Source organism: Asterias amurensis, chromosome 16, assembly GCF_032118995.1.
Source record: "Asterias amurensis chromosome 16, ASM3211899v1".
NCBI lineage: Eukaryota > Metazoa > Echinodermata > Asteroidea > Forcipulatida > Asteriidae > Asterias > Asterias amurensis.
This window is the reverse complement of record NC_092663.1, coordinates 8083486-8111408: the sequence shown is the minus strand read 5'-3', so window position 1 is coordinate 8111408 and position 27923 is coordinate 8083486. Positions and strand designations below refer to the sequence as shown.

Here is a 27923-nt window from a genome sequence, read left to right as displayed (position 1 = left end):
ACTGGGAGCCGTTTCTCACAATGTTTTTAAAATACTATCAACAGCTCTCCATTACTTGTTACCTAGTAAGTTTTTTATGATGACAATTATTTTGAGTAATTACCAATAGTGTCCAGTGCCTTTAACTCTGTATCCATCTTAATTTCTAAGCTAAGGTGTGAATACAAATCACTATGGTGATAGTGACAACTCAACTTAAGATCACAAGTGCTTAGTGAAATACATGTACATGTAGAACCCATTTTCCTCGAATGTCAACATTCCTAAAATGGGTTCTCCCCATAAGCCCTTTTCACAGGAGAACTAAAAACCAACGACCATCGTTTACGCGCCAGTTGTCTGTCCCAGAGGTCGTTTGCGATTTCATGACAAACATTCACTTGATCACACACATTGCGTTCCCAACGCGTCGCCCCTTATTTAATGTGAAATCGCACTGTTTGTTAATCTGTTCCCTGGTGCTCTGTCAGTGTCCTGTTTAGGGTTATGAATTTGTGTTATGTAGATTACCATCGATCGCTTTCTTGATGCACCATTGTTTTTTTTTATGCAACTTCTCAGTGTCCAGGCTCGAAAGATGAATGTTTCTGAGAGCATTTTGTTGGAAAAAATGCACGCGGAAAGACCAAATTCAACGCTCTCTTGATCAGAAGCTTCTTGGACAGACTGTAGCATAAAAAACTTTAAAGAAAAGCATTATAAACTAGTTTTCAATTTGTGCTGTCGACACCATTTTGATGGATACCTGGAATAAACAAACAACCTTTCTCCACCTTGTGAAGACCTGTAGTTTGTGCATGGAGAAAGGCAACTCCATGGTTTCTGCATGGGTGATCGTTGGGCGGTTGACTGGGACCTTGGTAATCATGGTGTGCGTCCTTTTACACGAGTGATCTTTTGGCGATTCAAACAAGGATGCCATTTTTGGAGGAGGTCTTGATCCAGGTTGCTAATAACGCTGGTCCATGGCGATTTCATCAAACGGATTCATTTTACACGACGCAAATTTGCGATTATTATAACGAGAATTGATTTCATTCCCCACGACCATGGTTTAAAAAGCTTGTGTGAAAAAGGCTTTATTTTACGATCTTGGCCAAAACTCAGTGAGTCCCTTGGCACCGAATCAACGACATAGACTTTCATTGAGCGATTCCCACTCTAGCTCTTTGTTTTCCTAAACAGATTAAAAGAGTTGTACAACTGTTACAGTTATGTTGTCAAAACTTACACTGGAGGCTCAGAGCAGCAAGTTCTATTGCCGTGGTGACTGGTGGTTCCAGCTTCCCTGACAAGATATCTTGCTTCAATTGCAGGAAAAATAAGTACCTGGCGAGAAAGAAAAGACATTGTAATCATTTACTAACCAAAAGGACTTAAATGGCATTTAAATGCAAAAAATAGGTAGTGGCCTGAGGTTCCGACCGTAGTAGTGTCTTTCTCAAAGTCTAAATGAGACAGACTCTGCTAAGGTCGAAACCCCTCACTTAACCTTCCAGAAAATCGCTGCTAGGGTCAAAAGGTCAGGAAACTTGCTAATTTTTGCATAACAAAAAAAACATATTAGTCCACCGTGGGTAGCTTTACTGACAGAAATGTGTGCATACTTAATGTATTTAATTATTAGCATTGGTGTATTGGTTCCTTCAAAAGTTTCCTATAGGCCTAGACTTTAAGATTTTCAAATGGAAATGCCCTTGCCCTCTCATTGATGAAAATCTAGAGTCAGTAACTTTTGTCAGGATGAATGACTTCTGTAACAAAAGTAAAATTAGTCCATACACTGTAGAACCAGTAAGAACTAAAGGGCTTACTTTGTGAGTTCTTCATGTAGGTTGTTGGGTTCTGAAGAGTAGAACTTCACTTGGAATTTCAGCACATAAGGAGGACCAGCTAGAGGGTAGATAAATAAATACAAAATCATCTCGTACGAGAATAGGCTTAGGAAATTCTAAACACAAGTTTTTTGGTCAATGCTAAGCATAATTGAACAATCTGTTAAAGATGCTATGTCAGATTTTTGGCCGATTTGACCCCAAAAATTTTGATTTAAAATTTAATAGGTATTTTGATGGGGGTCGAGAAAGTTACAAGCTTTCAAAGTCCGCCAATTATTAGTAGCAGTCAAATAAAGTGGTCAAAATTAGCTTTTGTCGGGATCACGACAATATATCATGTGACCGATTCTTATGTGTTTTATAAGAAACGTTTTAAATTTGTTTCATGGTTCCCGACCATTAAAAATAAAAGTTAAACTTGTTTTCGTTAGAGCGGGTGATACTCTTTGAAATACCATTCACTCAAAAAAATCTATTTTTTAATGTTAGGGACCAAAAATCTGACAAAGCATCTTTAAGTCGGCGCACATGACGCAATAATATACATTGTACAAGTCCGTAATTGGTACACACAATCTAAGAATTCAGATTGAAACTTTGATTTATCCCTTTCTCTAAAAACCTAATTTCTTGTTTAATATCGGTATCAACAACTGTCCACAGCTTTTAAGTCACTAATTATCAGGGTAATTACAAAAAGGTGTAATGTACACGTACCCTTCCTGTAAAATGTTGTCAAACTTGAAATTTCTAAGTAAAAATAAACTTTTTCTGGCACTTGTTCACCCTGGACTTTGTGGGCACCTGGCCTCTGTTACATAGTGCCACTTTCCCCAGTTCCCATGGGGCGTCTATTGTACACAGCATCAAACTGTGATTGGATTGTTCTATAGAGGTCAAAGGTCCCCTGTACTAACCCACTGCTTCGACCTCTATACTGACCCTGCCTACAGGCTAGATGGTATGGGAACCAATCCCTACACATTATTCTAGGTGTTTACACCTCAAGTTATAGGCCTAAATGAATCTGAATCTGTAGCATTCTATTTCAAAGACCAAAGTCGAATTTGTAAAAAAACACATTTTATTGATAGAACATTGAACGAAAAAATTGATTTCTTTGCATACATGTAGGCCTACATTGTACATGTACATTCCAAACATAAGTTATATGAAATACAAGTTCTGTTGAACCATATTGATTTCATAACAAACGGTTACAAACGCTTAGCATGGACCAACTGGACCGATCCAAGGCAACGTGCTCCTTTAACTTTTGAAATCCACCCTAGGAGTTGTACAATGTACAAGAAGTACAATGTAGGCCCTACTTTAGTTAATTATTGTAGCATGGCAAATGTCATACTTCTTAATGGTTATTTTGCTGTGCAGTCTGTAGGGCCTAAGCATTTAGAAAATACACTTGGACAGTCAAAGCATCAGAGGGAAACCACTGCGGTTTTAACCCTGGGTTTCACACCGTAGTCAATAGGAGCTCTTCTTGGTGTTTTCAAACCCTGAGGGTCCGCAAGCTTAAACATGTTAAATGTACTGTCAAAAGCAATGAAGGCCTTCTTGATCAAACATGTTGTCTTAAGGAAATATCGCCAGGGTTACCCTCGGGAAATGTGAGTGGTGGTAGTGGTAGTGGTGGTGATGGGAGACCGGCTTACAATGTACATAGGTGGGTACCGGGAATGGGAGAGAACCCAAATACTGTAAGCCATTTAACAAACAAGCACGTTTTTCCTTTGAAATGGGGATAAAAAAAAAAAAAAACAGCAGAAGTAGTGGTCAACACACCCAGAAATCCCCCCAAAACAATACGAACCCTGGGTACCACAAAATAAAAAGTTTTCTGAAACAATAAAAAGAAATTATTCCACTTACATCTATGTACATTGCATCTGGTGATCACTGGTCTACTTTATTGTGTCACATATTATATGCATTTAAGGTTTTTGAAATCTTAATGTCTATGCCTAATGTATTCACTGTAAATTTACATTTTGTTCACGTGTAACTTTCAATGTAAAGCTTGTTTGAAGTACAGAGATGGGGGTTTGAGTTGGGCTTGAAAACTCACCTTTTAACTGTTTCTTTAATTTCTTTGTTGGGTCCAGCCAGTTCTGAAAAACAAAAGAAGGAAAAAAAAGGTCAATTTCATCAAGCTTTGATTGCATTTTTTAAAGCGCTAACAAACTTGCTATTTTGTTTGTTTCCTTTCTTCAATTGTTTTGACCTCATTCACCAGTCACAATAATCTTGATTGCTATCAACCTCTTACCCTTGTCACACGAAGTTGTGTGCGTTTAGATGGTTGATTTTGAGACCTCAAATTCTAAATCTGAGGTCGCAAAATCAAATTCGTGGAAAATTACTTCTTTCTCAAAAACTATGTCACTTCAGAGAGAGCCGTTTCTCACAATGTTTTATACCATCAACCTCTCCCGATTAGTCATCACCAAGTACATAAGGTTTTATGCTAATAATTATTTTGAGTAATTACCAATAGTGTCACTGCCTTTAAGAGGACATTATGCTTTAAAACAAATTTCTGCTAAGCGAAATATGAGCAGGATACCGGTCCTACATCTTTCTTATAGTTAATATTACATTCTGTTTAATCTATTAAGCATTTTGTGCTTTAAAGGTTACTTTTTCTGCTTTAAAAGCAGCTCAATGAAGCGATAGGCCTACGGGATAGGAAAGTAATAAACTCAATGTGAGAAAAAATAAAAAAATAAAAATGGGTATAAACGGTAGGCCTACTTGGAAAGAACCACTAGCGAGACCTGCGGGAAACTAACAATTTGGATGGGATTGACAAATAATAAGAAACGGAACAAAGACGAGCAAGTGTGCGATTTCACAAAGTACATGTTGGATGGGTGACCCTGCCCTCCACTTAACACCCCCCCCCCCCCCCCCCCCCCCGTACACCAACATTTGTAGCATTTTATACGCAATGATTTCTAGTTTTCAACATGTGACGTGTTTTCCCTGTAAAGAACATTGTAACTTTTATCCAATACTGTAAAAGAAATAGCTAAAATAGATGATCTTCACCAATGGAAAAAATGTCCCGTACGTCACTGTCCTGTACGTCACAGTGGCTCTATGGAAGTTCAGATTTTTGGCTACATCAACAAGGACTTTATATATTTGTACAACTACTTTGCCTTAAAGTCACCTGGAAATAGACTTTTTTTTCTTTCAAACATTAAGAGTATATGCTTACGAACAATAAAACAATTTTTTTAGTAATTGTTTGTCACCATTTATATGTTTAAAAAATATATAAAGTTGTTTGGGGGGCTGACTCCGCCTACCCCTTTTGTGACGTCAATCAATGCGTATAGTAAACACACGTGCAAAGTACATGTACGTCCAAGTCGTGAGTTGGTATGTTTCAAAAAGTGTTTTTCTGCATTCAGCAGCAATACACCTGGTCGGCATTGCCGGAAAAACACCCAAATAATTTTTTTTTTGAAATGTACAAACTCATGACTTGGTCCGTACATGTACTTTGCAATTGTGTTTACTCTACGCATTACAGGCAAAGTCTGCCTCGATTGACGTCACGAACAGCGCCCTCTCGGGTCGGGGTCTACTCTTAAATTTGTAAATAACATAAGAACTGATTTTTTAAAACCTTAGTTAACTGTTTATTCACATTCCACTCATCAAAACATACATTAGTGACAAAAGCTTTATTTTGAAAAATTTCCACTTCCAGGTCAGATTAAATTAGTCAGAAAGAGTATACATAAAATACTGAGAAATTAAAACTTTTAAGGTACTTTCAGTGTGTTTTGCAAACAAACATTTTTGTTTTAAACTCAATTTTTCTCTGGTCCCAAACGCCACAATTTACACTAGGATATTTTAACCTTGTTAATGGAGAGTAACAAACTTGTAAATTATTCACAATAAACCAGCATAAATACATGTTAAAAGCATAACAGACTCATTCAAATACATGTATTTGTGTTCTTTGCTTGAACTACTGTACATGCATGTACAATGTACAGTACATGTAGAAACATTTAAGTCTCTGGATGTTCCGTTCGTACGTGAGGTACATAATGTATGTACGCCACATTGTCAAATGTAGCTTGGACCTGCCCAACTGCAATAGAGGACAATTGAGTCCCAGTTGGTGAGTTGGGTTAAGGTTCCCAGTTGGGTTAAGATTCCCAGTTGGGTTAAGGTTCCCAGTTGAGTGAATGTTCCCCAGAAAATGTACAAAACCAATCAGAGCAAAGAGGGACAATGGTCTGATGCAGGTGAATGAGTTTGGGGTCCATTCTATTGATTTGGTGTCAACTGTAGGCTCTACAATGTTGCCAGTGTACAGTCCACTAGTGTTTTTCATGGCACATTTGCTTTAAACTGTTCAACATGACCTCAACTCATGTTCAGGTCAATCCCGGTAGCCCTCTTGGTGTAGAATTCACAAGCGATCAGTCATCACTGTAACAGTTCACTCTGTTATAATCAGGAAGAACTTTCCAAATTTGCTACTGTACTATACAATGTACGTATGTGTACGTGTATACCGGAGTTGTTTTTCAAAAAGGTCTGCAGATACTATACAGTATTATATAATTGTGTGTACACCCCCATGTACATGTAAAGGGAGGTTTCTTATCATCTTTTTGTCAGGTGTCTTCCCCGAGGGAGCCTGGAGTGCCTTGGCCATTGCTTGTATTTTTGTTCTTTAAAGCTTACAATGTAATATCCATCTGCCGTCTGTTCGGAACAGAACAAAATTAAAAGTTCACAGATTTACAAATAAGGTTTACAGAAGGTAATGGTGAAAGACTTCTCTTAAAATATTATTTCATGAAATTATATACTTTTGAGAAAACATTAAAACAATATCAATTCTCGATATCGAGATTTACAGATTTATTTTAAACACATGTCATCACACGGCAAAACGTGCGGAAACAAGGGTGGGTTTTCCCCTTATTTTCTCACGACTTCGATGACTGATTGAGCCTAAATTTTAACAGGTTTGTTATTTTATATTAAGTTGTGATACACGAAGTGTGGGTCTTGGATAATACTGTTTACCAAAAGTGTCCAATGGCTTTAAACAAAAGAGCTATTACAGGAATATATCAGGGTTCCGAATTTCAGACCTACATATACCAAGAGTCCATACAATGAAGGAGGTGCCTTTGTGGACTGGATTTTTAAAGGCAGTGGACACTATTGGTAATTACTCAAAATAATTATTAGCATAAAACCTTACTTGGTGACGAGTAATGGGGAGAGGTTGATGGTATAAAACATAGTGAGAAACTGCTCCCTCTGAAGTGCCATAGTTTTCGAGAAAGAAGTAATTTTCCATAAATTTGATTTCGAGACCTCAGATTTAAAATTTGAGGTCTCCAAATCAACCACCTACGTAAACGCACACAACTTCGTTTGACAAGGGTGTTTCTTCTTTCATTGTTATCTCGCAACTTCGACGACCAATTGAGCTCAAATTTCACAGGTTCTGTTGCTTTATGCATATATACATGTACATGTTTATGTTGAGATACACCAAGTGAGAAGACTTGTCTTTGACAATAACCAATAGTGTCCACTGTCTTTAAGGGGATATCTGTACTTACAAGGACTGATTGGTGATCTTTGTAACTGAGGCCGAAGTAATCTTTCTCCACGATGTCTAGGGTATAAAAAACCTGGTTGTACAACTCCTCCGCATTGGCGTTTTTCTGCAAAAGATTTAAAAAAAAAGAAAGTTTATTTTTGGTTATTGCATTGTAATATTCAAGCCTGTTTGGGCCTGAAAACCACTATAACAAGTTAACAGTTTCTATAGACCTAAAGTGAGGTTTGCAGCAGACATCATAAAGTCTATGAAATGGACCAATGATTCTGCGAGGACAGATTCCTAGCGTGAATTTAACATTGTGTTTTCAATCATTTTGGGGTACCATCTTTGTGAAATTTTACCCCATTCTAATTTTTGACCCCAAAATGTTGAACAGGGACTAAGGGAATACAGACGTTACCATAACATGTACTATACAAACTTGTATTTAATCACTAAATATGACCCATTTACACACAATTTGTCATACAGTGACACGACCAGCTGACACAACCTGTGCCCTGCATTCCCCATGGTGCTATTGATGTCTGAATGACAACACCAAAGGTCCTGACCAGCATGGGTGTGTTTCATGTTTCTGATCTGGCTTCACATTCTGGTAGCCATAAATTTCTGCTGCCTGTAAAAGAAAACGGCCACCTACACATTTTTTGTACATGAAGTGTGTACTGTGTACAATGGATAATCAACGAGCAAGGGGTATTCATTGTACATGACACTGTCTGGTGACATCCCAATCAACTGTTTGAATACATTGTACTATAGATGTACATGTACATAGTTGTGTACAGCTGTCCTCATGTCAATTGCTTAAAGAAAGAAAACAAAAACAGTAAAAAAACACCCGAATTAAACATTGCCCAGAAAAAATTCTCTCTCAGTGATCCATGAAGGCCACTTCAATTCAAGGAAAAAAATGTATTTATAACTTGTCAGAGCACCATGGCATTGACAGACCTGCTTTGTTAGTAGCCTTGAAGATGTACATATACCCACAGTACAATGTTTCAGGCCTAGTGTAAAAATGTACTTTTAGCGTATGTATATATCGTAATCTGCAGATCAGTTTTTGTTTTTTCAACAGTGTCTCTGTACAAAACAAAGATCTATCCAAAAAGATGCATTATAACATTTGACATATTTTCAAGGGACAACTCGGCTTAGTCTTAGACCAAGCTTGGCAACAGAAATGACGACCCCGACCAAAGCTCTTGCCTTTTAATAACAGAGCCGTGTTCATTTAAAACATATTACATAGATGTATTGTACATGGGATCCACTCACAATTTGGCCATTTAAATCTAATGAAAAGTGTACAGTTGCGTTTAATTATTATTTCCAGAGAACACACACTTCCACAAGGCAACTGTTACACAGTTTCTGAGCCTGGGTGGGGCATAGTGATTCATGTCCTCAAATCCCTCCTACAATATGAAAACTTGTTTTGCGAGTGATTATACCAATTGGAATGTACAATGCAATTTGCCACTTGACATACACTGTAACTCTAATTTGCTATTCTGTACGTCATGATTTAAAGGTTACTGTTCACAAGACTTTGGAAGCAATTGGTTGGTCTTTGAACGGGTGGTTGCAAATGTGTCATCTGAGCCCTGAAACTTTGTGGCGGAAAATGGTGGCAATCACCTCTCTCCCTTTGCTTCTGCCTTTGTCCACCCTTAACATTGTTATTACACTAGAAAAATACAGTGGCTGTGAGAGTCACAAACAATTGGGACACTTTCTACTCTCACCACATCTTTATTACAAACCAAAAAGCCTTAAGTTTGTCAAAAAGAATATTGATGTTTTCCTTCTTTTAGATTTAAGTTTGTATCAACTGAAATTGAAAAGTACATTGTATGTACAACATGTCACATCCAGCAAAAAAAAAAGTTATTCAAAGTATATATTTTTTGTAAAATATAATATTTTGTTGTCGACTTCTGTGCTAATAATTGTCATACATACGTGTTATAAATGTAACATGTGTACGTGCGGTATTGTAATTTGCTGAAGTTCCAGATGTTGGTTTAACGGTGTGTTAATTTTTTTTAAATATAATTCCTCTAAACAAAATGTGATAACTTTTAAATGGCGATTGCTTCATTTTCAGAGGGGATACATGTAAAACAAATGACCCACACAAACATGCCTCGAAATTGCAGTTTTCCTTTTATTTGTACCTCAACGACTAACACGGTCGCCCATTTATGGGAGTCAACTGGACGTGACATCATACATATACCATGTAAATGGCCTGCTCGAAGTTGCGAGATAATTATGAAAGAAAAAACACACTGGTCATGCTTGTCTTGTCACACGCAGTTGTGTGCTTTCAGATGCATGATTTCGAGACCTCAAAATCTAATTTTGAGGTCTCGAAATCAAATTCGTGGAAAATTAATTCTTTCTCAAAAACTATGTTACTTCAAAGGGAGTTGTTTCTCACAATATAAGTTATCACACAAGCGCGAGTGGAATACGGAAAAATATAGCGCTTCTGCGTCCCATATCCAACGAGGCCGAAGGCCGAGTTGGATATGGGACGCAGACGCACTATATTTTCCGTATTTCCACGAGCGCGCGTGTGATAACGTATTTATCTTCAAGCAAACTTGGCGCGTGACATAGAACACACAATACGCATGGTAGTGATATTAGCCGTGCAATATAGGTTTTTATCACCACTCCATTCTGCGAATCTGATTGGAGGATTAGCGCGCACTTGAAGATAAAGGTTTTTATCACCACTCGATTCTGCCAATCTGATTGGAGGATTAGCGCGTACTTGAAGATAATGTTTTATACTATCAACAGCTCCCCATTACATGTACATGTTCCAATTAAGGTTTTATGCTAATATTTATTTTGAACAATTACCAATAGTGTCCACTGCCTTTAAACTTTGAACAGTGCAAATACCTAGCGATGTACATTTGTATTTAATTAATACAATTTCCCTTTCTGTCAATTAAATACGACATGAAGCTTTCTGTATTTTTGCCTTCCAATTATGCTCCACGTCTTTGTAAACAGACTACAAACAAAATGTCTGTACTGTAATAAATACAAGGTCCATGAAGTTACAGACAGGGATGCCTGATTATGCAGACCCTTACATTGTCCTTCTATTCTATTGTAATTTATGTATACCAGCCCAGGCTGTCATCCTTTATACATGTATTACATGTACACCTTAACAAGTACATGTAGGGCCAGTTGGCTCTGTGTTGTAAACAAGGCCCTGAAAGCTGTTCGTTTATATTGAAAATCAAATTAAAAAGGACTGTAACCAAAATGTGTGTTCCATGATGTACACATAAATACGAAGGTTGGGAGGCCTACATGTTTATGTAGTATGATCAATCTACAATGTTACTTTGTCCTTTCTCCATGCTTACAAATGTTTTATTTATTTCCCGAGTTAAATCAACCCATTTGAATGGGTTGTACAGAGGTGTGTATTGTATAGTGTATTTTATTCCACCTCTGGACAAATTGCCTCTACATATAATAATAATGTACTTTTAAAGTTACAATTGTACACCATAATAGTATACTAGGCTAAATGCTCACAAATAATACGGTAATGCCTAAAACTTCGCCACCCTGAGGATAAAGAATAACTAAGGTTTTACCCAATTTACATTGTACACTCATCGTGGGTTAGTTGGTAAAACACTGCTCTAGAATTACAACGGTTGTCTGTTCACGTCCCACCCCGAGTAATACATAATTTGCCTACTGATTATTTTATAGAAGTCAAAGTGAGTATCGAGTGCTAACACACATAAGTGTAAGGGTAAAACCCCCAAATTAGGCATTTTATAACAAATGTAATGTTGGCGTAACGTGCCCAGAAATATAGACAATGTGACATGTGACATCACATGTTTACAAAAGAGCCACAGAGCCTGGACTTCCTGCAGGCATGATTTGTACATATCCCAGCTCAATAGAAGAAAACGTAGAATCTTATATTTTGTGGAGATTGCACTGTGTAATTCTACTCAACTTTTGATATGATGAAAGGGGGCACATCTCAAAACTTGACCATCTTTTACTTTCATAAGTCTTGGTTTTATGTGAAAATTAAGACACAAAATGTCAACTTTCCCATAGGACCAGAGTAGTATCTTGCCTGCCAGGATACTAAAAGAATGTACAAGCTCACACGTACAAGGTATGTATTGTAAACAAGGTTCAGAGTGTCCAAGGTATGAAGTAACTTTGCAAGGTACGAAGTGCCCAACATGTCCAAAGTCACTTCATAGATTGTACACTGTACCTCGCAAAAGTTACAAAGTCTCCAGGGTACTACTAGGAAGGAAGATACTGTACAAAGTGTCCTGACGCCAGTGTGATGTACACTGTAATGAAAGTGTAGGTTAATGTAACTGGACATTTTGTATGTGTCACACAATCTGTACACAAAACAAGTACCAATAATGGGTGGCAACTGCATACAAAGTAAACAGTAGGCCTACTAATGTACTGTATGTATAGTCACCTTACTAAATTGCCCCACTCCCCTTGCCATCATTGTACATTTAGCACTAAATGTATGAACACTATTTGTACATCATTGTATTTTTCAGCACCAACCTTTATTTATTTTTTATTTTAAATCTTTAGACAAACACAATAGTTACAAGTTGTACAGGGGCTGTCAAGGTTAAAACTAAAGTATAAAAACTTTCATAAAAAGATGTGTAAAACCAGACCCCTGCCAACGATAAAAATATAATTATATTACAATATAAAAAGGAGATTGCACTGAAACATTAAAAAACACACTAATTAAAACACAAGAAAAACCAGATTATTGAAGAAAAAAAAAAAAAAAACACCCCCAATGAAAAACCATGACAACAATTAAAAAATAAAAACCACAGAATGCACTAAAACCCTCAAAAAACAAAATATAACTGGTACTCAGAGAGCAATTTAAAAAGCTCATTCAACTTAAAACTTTAAAAACCTTCAACTCATTTCAAAACATAACAGAGAAAACATGAACTACAGTTTACTATCTTACCTATTGCACTTTCAATTACTACAGGACATGTATGCAAACTGTGTTTATTACAACCCTAACTTCACAATAAATCACCCTTGATTCCCAAATTCAAGAAACTATCAGACCATGACTTGTTTACATGGCCAACACCAGACAGCATAATTGATTTGCCAAATGGCATCCACCATTTCTAAATTGACCAACCACAACCTTTGTTACAAGTGTGTGTGTCATGCCATTGGAATGTTTTCATGTCTCATATTTATTTAATAGGTCATATTATATTTTTTGCACACATTTTGGTAATAACTGATAGTGTCCGCACACAGCAATAATTATACAATGGGTAACGTCTTCCACACCATTGATGACTGGTACTGCCATGACTGCAGGGCTTCAATTTGAAGTGAAAATCCCCAAGACCAAAAGATACATAGTAGCTCAAGTTTTTTAACATTGACCAAAATTGTTTTTCTCATAAGACCAGGATGGCAAAAGACTTTCCAAGTCTGTAAATTTTTAACCCTGCACAAACTAATTCAAAAACAAACAAAAATCATCCAACTTGCGTTGTACATGTAATTGTATTTAGTTTGTTAATAATCCTGATTAGATGCATGATTATAAACCAGTTTAATGACAATGACACAAAATAATAAGTTATCAAACAGTACAGGGGCTCAACTTAAAATTTACAGTGGGCCGCAGGGCATGTTTAACATAGTAGGTCATTGATTTCCCAGTTTGGCCAGATGAACTCATGCAATAACAAGCCTATTTGTTTTATTGTTTTTGTTTAAATTGAATAATTTGTTTGCCAAGAGGTGCACCCTTCTATTTGTGTTAAGCCTTGATGTCAATAGAGCGGTATGCCTGAAGCGTCATTCTAGGAAAACAGAAAGGGCAAGAGCATCAAGGTGTATGGGGATATATTGTGAATTTCTTGGAACATTGCAAATTGAAAGTTTTTCTGATTTTGATTCTGTCCGTGTATAAAACACTCCAGCCCAATACACATTTTGTGCTACAGACGGACCCTACTTGTTGATTTTCTCCCCAAATTCGAGCCCAGTGTTTGAGTGTTATTGAAACCAGACAACAAGCAACCACCCCCCCCCCCATTAATTTTTATTTTAAACCTCGCAGCATCTATGTACACCTCTTTTATGAAGTTATTGGATTGGTTTGGTATAATAATGGCAGCTTGCATGTGTCACACATTGTGCTTCACAATATCTTTAAAATGCAAATTGATGGGTGTTTCCTACGTATTGTTACATGTATTTCTTTTAAGTGACACTGACAGTTGACAGTAAAACTACGCAACACTAACACTGATTTCTTGACAGCTTGATGTGATCTGATGATGTCATCGCAACTTTACTGTCGTCACATGTTCATTGTGTAACGCATCACCCCCTTGCACTATGATCAGATCATCAACAGTGCACTTTATCCCCGATGCAAATTTAACATCTATTATATTGTTGCGGTACCCGCTGCCAAAACATAGGATTCAAACTGCCTCTAGCTGCCGGGCAACCTCGGTAGTCTAGTTGGTAAGACACTGCTCTAGAATTGCAAGGGTCGTGGGTTCGAATCCCACCCGAGTAACTTGCCTGTGATATTTTTTCACAAGACTCGGGAAAGTACTGAGTATACAGTGCTAACACACATCGGTGTATTGGTAAAAACCAAAAATTAATATAACAGTGCACATTGTTATGTTAATAGATGTATACATGTATAATGTGTACATGTAGCAGGGTATTCAGGTGTGCTAAGTGCCCAGTTTACTAGTTGCGATAACGTAACCCTCCTCCCGACGTCCACCAGGCCGGAGGGTTACGAAGCATCCGCAATCTGTGCAGGGCGAAATGGTTAAAAACGTATAATTTCGACAGCTAGTCAGCAGATTTGCTCCATTTTTACCACATTTGAAAATCATGACACAAACTCTAGGAACACGAACTTGATCCTCAATGCCTAATGAATCCTACCAAAATTGCTTACAAGCGCGCGAACGGGGGATAATGAACTAGACGGGAACAAAATTAATTCGACAGACAGACAATATCAAACGGGCAAAACAGGACAAGAAATATTGATCAGGACGGAAACAATTTACAGGGCTGGGGAAATAATACGGGAAAGGAAAAAAGAAAAGAACTAATAAATAGTACGGGACAGGAAACAAATAAGCTGAACGGGGAAAAAATAAACGAAACTGAGTACAAATACAGGGAAAGGATAATTGGTATTGAGACGTCACTCTTGGTCTTGTTTAGCAATAATTAAATTAATAAGTAAGATACAAAGTTAAGATAAATCATTCTTAGCATACTACTACAACAATACTATATTTTATACTGTATCACTAAAGCATGCTTAGTGCTTTGTAAATTGTATTGTGAAATCGGAACAGCGCAGAACTCAACTTTCAAGCGTTTCCCGCTAACATTAATAATTGCTAACTGCAAGTCAACTCATCAAAGCCTTTTTAGGTCGTCAAGTCAAGGCAAAACCAAGAGTAAAACTAAAAAAGTATTTTTTGAAAGGAAAAACGAATTGAAATTTAACAACATTCTAGGAATCTAGCTAGGATTAGGATTTAGGGCCTACTAACCCCCCCCCTAAATCTATAATACTATTTATTAGGTTAGGTTAGGAAGTCATCCAGTTGAACTTTGAAGCATAGTCATAGATAGTTAAGTGTGTATTTCAGATTATTTATACTCACTTTAACCTCGTAAACTTTGTCTGTGCCATCCAAGAATAACACCTTACAGACGAAAACATGTTTGCTGCTTGCCGCCGGGACATGCACTTCGGTCCCCCGTCCGCCATGTCCATGCCCCCCACCAGCTGCGGCAGAGTTGTCGTGTCGACGATACCGCCGTGAAAATCTCCGCGACAAAAATCTCATCATCTTGACAGCTAATTCCCTCGGTTAAATTGAGTATTTAGAAACCGGAGAAAGGTTATAGAGACTTATTGTACATCTGATATGTCACCTGGTGTCTTAAGTTGATCATGTTTCTGTAAAAAGAGAAATTTCAAGGCAGGTTCTTCCGGTTTGAATCCCATGTCATTTTAAGCTTGGGTGGCAGGTACAAATTTTGTAGTGTTGGTACCCGTTTCTGCTTTCTAAACGTAAAAATACTATTAAAAGATAAACGTCACCAGTGTTTACCATCGACACATATCTAAAACGCGCGAGAATTCCAAACGATCGCGAGAATGTAATAAAGATGGCGACGCCCATGAGTAAAATTTGTGCGATTTTGGTTTGATCTGTCTGCAGTTGTGGTTGCTCTGTCTTTCCGTTTAATTTGGTAAATATAAGTCTCGTGTTGTCATTTCTTTGTTACCAACCAGAACAATCAACCATGTATATTATTAATATTTAAACATATCAAAATAGTGTGAAAATCATTCATTTTTTGGGGATGGGACTGCCGGTCGCACAAGTCTTAAATACCACCGACAACTCACGAACCCTCACGACAACTCACGACAACAATTTTTAAATGCACTTTAACAAAACATTTGAACATAAGTCAACTGTTAAATATATGCACAAGAGTCATATGCATCTAAATCACTTTTAAACTTTTGAAATTTTTTTTCTTTTAAGTTTTATTAGTAATTAGATCAGTGTAAAAAAGGTGTTTTTTACCTAGTTGCGATAACGTAACCCTCCTCCCGACGGCCGCCAGGCCGGAGGGTTACTAGCCTTGGTCAAGGCAGTCGAATTATTCACTCCGAAAAAAGACCGCCGCTGTATAAAAACCCACCCGTATTCACTGTGCGTAAAACCCACCCGTATTCACTGTGCGTAACATCACACGACACGATGCCCCCGTACACTATCCGCATCCCATGCGGAGGCCGTCAGGCCGACAGCCTTGTAGGATCTGTGTTTAAGCCACTGACCTCATTACTATAATAAGCGAGGAGTTCCCACGGTCAGCTCATTACCATAACGCCCGCGAAAGACGAGACATGTTTACCTCACACACCACCACCACGGACGCATGATAGGGTCCAAAGGTCGTGATAAGGGAAGTGCGTGATTGGACGTCAAAATGAATAATTCATTTGCCTCACATCCTGTGATGTCTGATAGGTCTGACGAACGATATACATATTCATGAGCTGCATACTAGCATATCCTAGAGCCCCCCCAATTTCGTCCACTATTGGAATTTTTTCAATACAACACATTAAAACGGGAAGATACAGATCCGACAAGGCTGTCGGCCTGACGGCCTCCGCATGCGGTTAGTGGTGTACGAGTGCGATGACTTGTGTGAACAGTATTCGTGCGATGTGACAGTGTGTATACGGGTGGGTCATTCGGTGTGATCGCACACACCATGCACAGGGTATACGGCGGGTGGGTTTACAGCTGCGTCTTTTCGGAGCGAATAATGCGACTGCCTTGAGCAAGGCTAGAGGGTTACGAGATTCTTTTGATCGGAAACGGTTGATCTGGTCCAACACGTACGTACAATTTCGACAGCTAGTCAATTTTTCTTTGAAATATTTCCTAAATGGTGTTTTGAGTATTATGGCAGGCTGCATTAGACATTGCAGATTAAGTTCGTACCCTCAGAATTTGTGTCATGTTTTTTGAAAGTGGTAAAAATGGGGCAAATCTGGTGACTAGCTGTCGAAACTGTACGTGTTGGACCAGATCAACCGTTTCCGATCAAAAGAATCGCGTAACCCTCCGGCTTGGCGTCCGTCGGGAGGAGGGTTACGTTATCGCAACTATTTTTTACCCCGAATTTAGTAGCAAACGGAAATATTTGCCATGTTGTCTTTCGACGTACTTGGACGATTCTATTACACCGCAGGGGGCATGGGTAATTTCTGAGGGATTATAGTTGTATTTTTTTCTTTTTGGTTTTAGTTAGCTGCTGTTTTTTTTTCTTTCTTGTTAGTAACTAAGCCGACACTCTGGAATTCAATAAAAAGGAAGATTTAAATATAATATTTCTTTAAACTCTATGGGGACTATGAGAGGCACATTAAATGGTAAATAATCATCTTGCATGTTGTATCACCCCTGCGGTGTAATGGAATCGTCCAAGTACGTCGAAAGACAACATGGCAGATATTTTCGTTTGTTACTAAATTGGGGGTAAAAAACACTTTTTGCACAATTTTTTCAACAGTTTGAAAGTGATTTGGGTGCATATGACTCTTGTGCATATATTTACCGGTTGACTTATGTTCAGATGTTCTGTTAAAGTGCATTTAAAAATTGTTGTCGTGAGGTGTCGTGAGTTGTCGGTATTTAGTGCGACCCGGGACTGCTTGCAATGGGATGCGTCACCGAAGTGGTTAGTTAGACTGCTGGCATGGCTGGACTTGAATTTTTTTGAAGTTGTAATCACAAGGTTGTGGGTTCAAATCCCCCAGCTAACCGCTGATTTCACAATGATGACTAGAAGTAGAATAAATATTGTCGTCTAGTAAATGAGTTGATACAATTTCTTGTATTGATTTGTGCAATTCATAAGTTAGGTTAGTATAAAACTAAAAAGGAAAACATTGACCCTGGGAAACAACCTCTGAGACTGGGCCTGACTAGCTCTTATGCTGAAGTAATGTAGTTTTTTAGAAACGTTGTAATTTCTCACTTAAATATTTCATTCATTTTCATTTTCATTTTCATTTTATTAAAAATATTAAAGACTTCTAGCTAGATAGAAGTTTTTTATTCCTACTTCTAGAAACCTAGTGTTTTTTGCCTTTCTGAAGAAAGCACACAGATTCGTCCAACAAGGGTATTTTTTTTCCCCATCATTTTCTCGCAACTTTGATGACCGATTTAGCCCAAATTTTCACAGGCTTTTTAATATTGCTTATGATGGGATACCCCAAGTGAGAGCACTGGTCTTTGACAATTACCAAACGTGTGTTTGGTCCGTGTCGTACGCGGTGTTGTCATGTGCAAGGCATGGTAGTCGACGTCAGCATACAAAATTGTATGCGTGATTGGCTGAGGTTGTGAACTGTGGCAAGTTTGGTGTACAGAAAAAGAAGTTACACACAAGTCGAGGGGTCTAGGGGGTCGTGGGTCGAGGGGGTTTTAGAACAACCCATAAATTAAATACATTTTATAAAAATCCTATCATCATCATTTCGTGACTGAGGTCACGACTGTCGTTTGCAATCAATTCATGACTGACGGGTAGGTACTTCAAGGCACCTACACAAACTCGGCACCTACACAAACGCGGCACATGCACAAACAATAACTTAATGTTAAAAAGCTCGTTTGTACAAGAAGAAATAGAAAAATCATCGTCTTTTAAACTTACTCTGTGTCTTCCTCAATGATTTACACACTTTCCGCCTGGGGTTGTTCTAAACAAAACCTTGACCCCTCGACTTTTGCACGATGTTTTTTCTGTATCCTCCACTGTCCTGTTTTCAACATTATATTGCTCTTTTTTTTTAATTGGACAAAAAAATAATGATGCCATACATCAACTGAAAGGACACAAGTACTGTGTCATGGTCGGGATTCGAACCCACACCCCGATGTGTACCACTCACTCCAATGATGTTGTAAATTAATCTGATAAGAAGTGTACTGTATGGACTATTTTGTTTCTAAATTAAGAGGTTATGAATGGCTGCATTCTTCTGAAATTATTGTTCGATATGACACTAAACAAATTTGTTTTATTGATTTCAGCCGCAATGTTACTTCTGATGATTATTGTGATCCTCATGTGTGGCATGGTTTCCTTGCCTGGTAGCGCACAGGCTTACCGTGGACCATTCCAGAAAATGTTTGCAGCCAACCCGCCAAAATACGCCAAAAAGACGGGTGCTGACCCAGGCCAGCCCTTGTTCCTGACACCTTATATTGAGGCAGGCAAAATCAAACAAGGTGATTGATTACATGATATGTATCTGACCATCATAATTCTATCGACTAATCAAATTTGTTACTCGAAAGGGCGTTTACAGATACCATGTTAACTTGTTATTTTCTAAAAGTTTCACAAGTAAAATTGTCCAAGGATGAGATTAAATCTAGTCTGTCTTAAGAAGTGACTATTATACACATATTGATAGGCAATGAGGTAACTGGTGTACGTCTATTCCCCCAAGGGACTTTAAGTGACCAGAAGAAGGACCTATTTCCCGAGGCCAAGTGAAATAGGTCCCTCTTCTGGTCACTCACAGGGGAAATATATGTACACTAGTTACCGAATTATGCCAATTAGTATGTGTTTTGTAACACAGCTCAGTCTTAAGTGAAACAAGAACAGAGTTAAGAGAGGGCGCTGTGTGTAACCAGGCACTATTATTTGTATGATTCCCGCAAAACATGGGCGCGCGATCACTAGACTATATTAGTTCACCCCACATGACAGCGTTCAGCCAACAAGAATACAGAACAAGCAAGAGGTGTGTTTAAAACATAAATAGTAAACTTGCGGGTACAACCATGTGTTAATCACTTTATATGAGTGAGTGCTGGCTCTGAAAAGAGCCGGTTTGGTCTTGGTGTTTCAGTGTACTCTGCTCGCTTCAGGAGACACTCACTCATAACAGATTTACACATGGTTGTACCCCCAAGTTTACTATTTATTTATAGTTTCTTCTTATTTCTCTACACCATGCAAAGCTTCAAGCGAACTGTCTTATTACACCAGGTCAAACTAAACTGCACCAATAAAGTATCTAAACACTTACAAATGGTCAGATTTATCTGAACCTGAAATAGTATACAAAAAAATAATTATTCATTTCTATTCACCGTTAACTTCTGCACATTTTGACACATCTTGTGTTGCGCTACGATGTTGTTTGGTGGATTTATGGACACTTGAGTGGCTTAAGGTCGAATTTCAAAAGTTGCAAAAGATCCTATTCACCCCAATTCCAGAAGGGAACTCGCACAAGCACCACACACAGACAAAATCAAAAGACACAAACTTGTTTCGTTTACTTGACCATGAAATTTATTGCCGTATCTTTAACTTTAAAACTGCTGATACATGTATCCTGTCCTCAGTGTGTCCTCTATCACTGTCCTGAACGCTAAGGAGTCGTCTTCTCATACTCCCAATGAGACCTCTGAACTGTACCTGGTCAATCCCCTGCCATTTCCTGATCAGGATGCGTCGCAATGCCTCGAGAGTGGTGTCAGGCTTTATGGACTTGTTCACTTTCTTCTGCTGCAGAAGTCACCCTCGGACGGCCACTCCTTGACAGGTCGTCCCCATTTCCCTGAGCTTGGTAGCCATTTCATCATTTACTGACCGTCGCTGGTGACGTTCTAACCATGAGCTGCAGCTCGCATCGACGTACCGGCTTCTATCAAACCAACGATCCGTCCTCTTTCCTGTTTGGTCATTTGAGCCATCTTTCCTGTTATCTTGAACCACCTTTCCCTATCTCATCATAATCAGGGATTCTGGCTCTTAACCCATATTGTTGTATGCCTCCCATCTTTGACCCCTTTGCTTGGTTACTGACAATTATTGCTGATGTTCGTCACAACCGATTTATCAAACAAGCGACCAAAAAAATCGTTTATAAAAGGTGGGCAAAAGAAACGCTGATCTTACTCATTACAATACAACGATTTAGCTTGAATAGGGGCTTTTACAACTTTTGAAATTTGACCTTAAGCCACTCAAGTGTCCATAAATCCACTAAACAACATCGTAGCGCAACACAAGATGTGTCAAAATGTGCAGAAATTAACGGTGACTCGAAATGAATAATTATTTTTTGGCATACTATTTCAGGTTCCGATATATCTGACAATTTGCAAGTGTTTAGATACTTTATTGGCGCAGTTTATATACATGTACCAAGCACAGATTTTTGTTTCTGGTGTCTAACTTCACAGAGTGCGACTTAAAAGAGTGCACGATGAAAGTTCTAAAACATTTGTTCAAAGGGTGGATAAATATTACATTGATAGTCATTGTTCAAGGCTGTGATGTTCTTGATACACATCCGTTTTTGTGAGAGGAAGCTACACCTGCTACCTACTCATGTGTGGTACCGCACAACTGGAGATGCAGCTTTGGGAAAGCAGTTGGTGTAGCGCAGTGTGAAGCCACAGATAGTGTATCAAAAACAAACAAACACAGTCAAGACTAGTTTCAAGACTAGTTTATCCGGCAGCAACATCTGTTACAAAAAAAGGAATAATTTTTTTCAACACGCAGGTCAAACATTGAGTCAAGTTGGGGTGCTCAATGGAACTACAGTTGCGAGTTTCTCAGGTAAATTTACGAACTTTTGTTGTTGCGTATGTCCTATTTTTCCCCCCTTTTTGTTTTTACAAGAGTCTAATAGACCTTCGTCATGGTGCAGCCATCTTGAATTTTCCCATCGATATCAATGTTACCAAACTGAGGCTGGAAGAACAATGGTCTGGTTCTATTTGCAAAATGATCATTAGCATTCATTATTGTTATTCGATTTGAGGAACATGGCCAGGATGGAGGCACCATGATATAAGTCTATAGCTAGAGTAGATGAACGCAAAATATTTCAACAGTAATGTTTAAAGGATTTGGGTACTTTTTGTAACACAAAACACAATGTCAAAAGATTCACATTAAACTTACACCGTTTGAAGATAATGATGGTAGAAAGCGTACCTTAAAGTATTAGTTGCTGATGTGCTGTAGTTTTTGAGAAATGAGTAAAACAATGTCATGAAAATACGTTTTTACATGCTAAAATATTGTTCGTCTCATGAACACTGAGACGAAAATTATTTCCACGACAATGTTTTACTCATTTCTCAATAACTACAGCACCTCAGCATGTAATATTTTGAGGGAAGCTTTCTACTATCAGTATCTTCAAACTGTAAGCTTTAATGTAAATCTGTGGACATGTGTTTTTTGTCCAACAAAGAGTACATGTAGACCCTTTTTAAGCAGATAATCTTATCCGAAAACAGTGATTTCTCACTCAGTGATTGTGAAGTTCCTCCTGATCTAACCTTGTTTGTGGTGTATGATCTCCCCGTGCCATCTCTCTCCCTGGTAGCATTACTTTGAAGTACCCAAATACATTCTTGATAGTTAGGCCTAATTAATCCTTTGGTTGATCCATACTGTGTTATGAAGGAGCGTTACAGAATTGGTTAGAAACAAAAATTGTGAAGATCACAGATTAACATAAAACTTACTCAGTCTATTCATCATTAAATGATGATGATGATGATGATAGTAGAAAACATCCCATGAAATATTATTGTCTGTAACGTCATATTTGTTGGGAAATAAATAAATCTAATTTCGCGTTTCAAGTTTATCGCTCAGTGAGCGTTTTATTCATTTATTTTTGCATCAATGCCATGCAAAAATGTGTAATTGGTTTCTTACTATTTTCTCGTGACCCAGATGGCCGATCGATCTCAAACTTCTACAGGTTTGTCAGTTTATAATGTGTATATGGTGGATTACATAAAGTACTTACATGTACACTACCAGCAACTGTTTGGTTAGCGAAAACCAATTCTGTATTAAATATTCCTTTATCGATTTTTGTTTTTGTTGCATAGGGTATCTTACCGTGAACAAAGATTACAACAGCAATTTGTTCTTCTGGTTTTTCCCATCACAGGTGAGTTCATTTTGATATTATGCTACCTAAATCTTTTAATCTCATTGTTTTGTTTTTCTCCTGACCCACCTGAGCCTATTGGATTTGACATTTCCCTTTCTCTTGACATGCTTGAAGCGCAAGGCCTGGGTTGGTCATAATTTTAAAGTTTGTTCTTGTTTTTTGTCTGCAGTCTGATCCAGTAAATGCCCCAGTGTTACTCTGGTTGCAAGGTGGTCCAGGTGGCACCTCCATGTTTGGTCTCTTTGCAGAAAATGGACCTTTCACTGTTACAAAGGACCTCAAATGTAAGTAGGAAGCACCAACAACTTGACTAACTTGGAAGTGTCGCGGCCGAGCGGTTAAGAGCACCGAATTCAAACTCTAGTATTTCTGATCAGTTCAAATCCCCAGCCGTGACACTTGTGTCCTTAAGCAAGACACTTAGCAATTGCTTCGTCCTCTCGGATGGGGCGTAAAGCCGTTGGTCCCATGTGTTGTGTAACGCATGTAAAAGAACCTAGTGCACTTATTGAAAAGAGAAGGGGTTCGCCCCGATGTTCCTGGCTGTGGCTGCTGAATCACCTTGTAAACCCTTTTAAGGTGCTACATAATTGGGTCTCAGAATCCATCACTGCAATAACCTATCTTTCTGAAATGGTGTATATACTCAGCGCCTTGAGTACCTTGTTTGGTAGATACGTGTGCTACATGTACATGTACATGACTTTGTTATTTTTATATTAAATATGCCACATGCTATTGACAAAAAAGATCCACATGACAGATGAAGAACATTTACATGATTAACCAGGGCTCACAATTTACATTATTACCACCGTAACGAATTGTGAAGGTTTATTGGTCGAGAACCAATCATGTGATGTGATACAAAGTACATGTTCCTTGGCTAAGGACGTGCACTGCGCATAACACACAGCGTTGAGGGTAACATGAGTTTAGTTAACCGATGTACTTTACCTTGATCGTTCCCTCCATTGGTCGATTTCCAGCGCTTGTATGAAATAGAACCAGGCAAAGTTGTTGTGATGGAAACTAATCTGCCGTCATTGTGTCGTAACTGGTCCATCGGTTTCCAGGAGTACCGGTTTGAAAACATAATGGCTTCGCCACAACTAGAACTAGTTCTGAAAGACCAAAAACCTTCAGAGTTATATTCTTTGGCCTAGCCTCTACATGTAGCTTCATAGAAGCCAGAGGCATGGGTGTCCTGCAGCAGTAGAATGTTGGGTTTTCTACTGCTGCCAGAGGTGGAAATTTAGGTTTCTCAGACCATTTACATTGAAGGTACACGTTTAAAGAAGACATGAAAAGTATAACAAAAATGTAAGTGTTTTGTGTGCCTCTTTAAAGTAAGGAAACCAGTTCATTATAAAGTTCAGTGTTCAGAGGGTTTTCTTCTCCGTGATTTCATGCTTCTCAGTATTCCAAACTCCAGTTCCGGTGGAGGCTCTGGTTCTGTCTGCGGTATATGTGTGCGTCATGGAAAGACGACTCTGATTCGTCTGTGGTGAGGTGGCGCTTTGTTGATTTACTTACCACACGGAGTCGTCATCTGAAGATTGGTCCGTTGATGTAGGTAGGCTTGATGCACTTAGGTTGGGTTCTTGGATGGGTGTCCTGTTTTTCTGTTTCTGTGGTAGTGTAGGTTGCGGTGGGAGTGTAGGTTTCTTTTGTTGTTCCTTTGCTTTCGTTGGATGGTGGTGTTGCGATGGGTGGTTGTGCTTTGTTAGGTGGTGGTGCACGGACCAGTACCTGGGGCTGCTCGTTTAGCTGTTATTATGGGTGATCCATTTTGCTGGGGCGTCCCTCGGGGAGAGGTGGGAAACCCATGGTACATGTAACTGGTCTATAGGTTGTGGTTCTGTACCCGACTGGGCAATCCCGGGCGAGGTGTCTTGTTTGGCTGCAGGTGTTACATCAGTTCACGACAATTGCCACTACTATGGTCGTGCTGCTTGCAGTTTGTGCAAAATTCATTTGGACATTGAGCCCCCTTGTGTCCTTGTTCATTACAAATACCGCCATTGGTATTTGTCCGTTGTAAGTGATCCTGATGGTCGTCTCTTTTTTTTTTTCTTAAAAAAACTGGGTATTGATTTTGTAAGTATTATGGCATAATGTCTTACCCTGTTTAGTCAGGTCTGATGAGTTTTCCAGTGTCCCCGGCGGTGTGAGATGATTTTGCCATGGTTAAAACCGGAGCATTCCCCATCTCCGTAGGGGCATTGAACACATTTAAGTAAGGTTTTCGCTCTTGTATTCTGCTGATCTTGGAAGGTTTGTCGTCTAGTGAGTGGGTGACTCTGAAGTCTGTTTGCAGCGTTTGCTGACTTGAGGGTGATGCATCATTTCTTATCATGGAGGTGTTGCAGGCATGAGACTTCGTCCTTGTTGACTATTATGTCCAATTCTTTAAACATGGAGTCAGGTGTAGTTTTCTGGTACAGGCACAAGTCGAGGCTCATAGGGCCTATCCAGAATATAGGTCCAATGCAGAACGCTCGATTAAAGTAGTATCTCATACTTGAGAGTATCGGAGGTTGGCGTACACTCATATAGGTCCACACTGTATTGCATTAACCATAGAGAATGCTTCAATGCAGAGTCAATCAACGCGCTGATTGGTTCTCCTGAACGGAGACCTGTGGTTGGTTGGCTCAGGGCTATTTGGTAGGTTACCCATTGTGTGAGAAACCCCTTGTGTGTTGTGAGGCATGTTAGTAGACTGTGGGTTGTTAGAGGAGGAAGGTGGTAGGATGGTATGCCAAATAGGCCCACTTCTCTCTACAAGTACGTGAATCTCTTCAGTCTCCTGACCATGACTAGAGCAAGCTAGTCAAAGCGTTGAGATTCATTCTAGAACTGAATCCGCCGTAGTGCAGTTAGTTACAATCCTTTAAGCTAAAGAAGTACCAGCCAATTTTCCATACACCTTAATTCCGCCCGGGTAGTAGTCAAAAAGCAGGACAGTTCTTTTCAGAACTGAGAAGTCTCCCGAACATCTGATAAATCAAATCCGCGGTAGTAAAATCAAGAAAGACTGTTCTGACAAGTAGAAACACATTTGGTGTTTCTGCAAACATACATAAGAATAACAATGTTACCATGGTATAGCAAAACAATTGTTGCATGCTGTGAAGGGGTCCATGGGTTTTCCTACACCCTCTTGGGGGCAGGGGCAAATGGTACCCTCTACAACAATTGTATACTTGGACCGCAGACCCACGGCCATACCATATGCAAGCATCTGTTGGTTACTGTACAAACGCCTGGTGTGGCTATCCCGTACAGATGACTTTTAGTGTTAGCCATGTTAGGCCAGTAAACTTTACCGAACAAGTCCATTAGTCTTTTGTTATTGTGACCGGTTTAAATGAAAGATTTTAATGTGGAAACATATCTTAGTTTATTGGGCTTTATTCGTAATCTGTCGGAGAAGAACAAGAAGTTGACAGTTGTTATTCTCCCGACATCAAAGTATAGAATCCAATAATATTAAATGAGAAACAATAACATGGCAATAAAATAAACGTTAATATATACAGTGCTTATGCCTACCAGTTATTCGAAGAATAAGGCAACTATAAATCCACAAACGGGGCGGGTTTCTCTCAGCCCCGGAATTAAACAAGTAGAAAAAGACACATCGCTAGAAAATGTACATTAATGTCTAAGCGATTACTAACTAAGGCCATCAAGTAACGATTGTAGTTGGATGGCAACATTAAAGAAAGAAATAATACAAAACAGTATTTCCTCTGGCAGGTTCCCGCCAAAACCTTCATGGCGTCCGCCATCTTGGAAACGCCCAAATATTCAATTAAATAAACCTTGCAAACTGTGCAAATATACCTAAAGAAATATTACTCAAGAGCTCAACTATCTCTTTCTAATAACTCAAACTCATGTATAATAAATAAAGAAAGGTTAATGAAACTAAGTTCTGAAAAAGGGCGGAACTCCTGATTGCCGAATCTCAATTCGGAATCTTGCCAAAACAACATTAAAAAGTGGCTATAAATCTAAGCAAAATGTATAAAACAAGTATAAATGCAAGGTATTGTATGAAGGTAAATGCAATTTATGGTCAAGGGGAAATGTGAAATAAATAAAGAGAAAAGATCATTACCTGTCGGAGAAGAACAAGAAGTTGACAGTTGTTATTCTCCCGACATCAAAGTATAGAATGACCCGAATTGATAAATTTGAAAATAAAGCCACTGCTGGGGGCGCTTGAACCGGGGTTTGAAGTGTGAATAAATGAATATATTAGGTCAGCAAAGAAAGCATAAAAATACGTTTTACACACGTTTTTCTGCCCGTCACATTATTATTTTATTTTAATTTTATTTATTAATTATTGATATCCAACAGTGGATAGCCGCCACTTAATAATGATAAGAACATTATTATAAATAGACAAAAATAGTACACCGAAACCCACATAAAACAGACCAAGGAACACCAATGAGAACACAAACACACATCGGACATGAAAACAAACACATGTAGTAAGAAATACACAAGCAAAACAACACACGAAACCCCAATTACATAAAAAAAAAAAAATAAAAAAAAAAAAATAAAAAAACCTAAAACAAAACAAGAAAAAACAACAAACAAACAACACCAAACACCAACAACAACATACATGCAAACTTCACAGCAAACAAAATAGACAAATATCAAATCACAAATACCCCAACGAACAAACAAACACCTCAACAAACGGACAAATTAAAACAATTTAACTTAGAAGTATTACTGACCAAAATGTTAACGGGGAGACAATCCG

General features: G+C 38.5%; 2 protein-coding genes across 10 annotated transcripts in view; one reads left to right on the top strand and one right to left on the bottom strand.

The window, feature by feature from the left end:
• The window catches only part of LOC139949274 (uncharacterized), a 47812-nt gene extending 32204 nt beyond the window's left edge, over nucleotides 1-15608 (bottom strand). For all 9 annotated transcript variants that reach the window (XM_071947671.1, XM_071947674.1, XM_071947678.1 and 6 more), the window contains exons 1-5: nucleotides 15237-15608; nucleotides 7469-7573; nucleotides 3925-3967; nucleotides 1815-1893; nucleotides 1232-1329 (exon numbers count right to left, since the gene is read on the bottom strand). In XM_071947671.1, coding sequence (XP_071803772.1) covers nucleotides 1232-1329; nucleotides 1815-1893; nucleotides 3925-3967; nucleotides 7469-7573; nucleotides 15237-15425 — 514 coding nt within the window. In that variant the 5' untranslated portion in view covers nucleotides 15426-15608. The remainder of the gene's footprint in view (nucleotides 1-1231; nucleotides 1330-1814; nucleotides 1894-3924; nucleotides 3968-7468; nucleotides 7574-15236) is intronic.
• A 122-nt stretch (nucleotides 15609-15730) lies between these two features.
• The window catches only part of LOC139948737 (probable serine carboxypeptidase CPVL), a 32767-nt gene continuing 20574 nt past the window's right edge, over nucleotides 15731-27923 (top strand). The window contains exons 1-5 of the mRNA XM_071947033.1: nucleotides 15731-15831; nucleotides 19212-19409; nucleotides 21712-21768; nucleotides 23064-23125; nucleotides 23298-23412. Coding sequence (XP_071803134.1) covers nucleotides 19217-19409; nucleotides 21712-21768; nucleotides 23064-23125; nucleotides 23298-23412 — 427 coding nt within the window. The 5' untranslated portion in view covers nucleotides 15731-15831; nucleotides 19212-19216. The remainder of the gene's footprint in view (nucleotides 15832-19211; nucleotides 19410-21711; nucleotides 21769-23063; nucleotides 23126-23297; nucleotides 23413-27923) is intronic.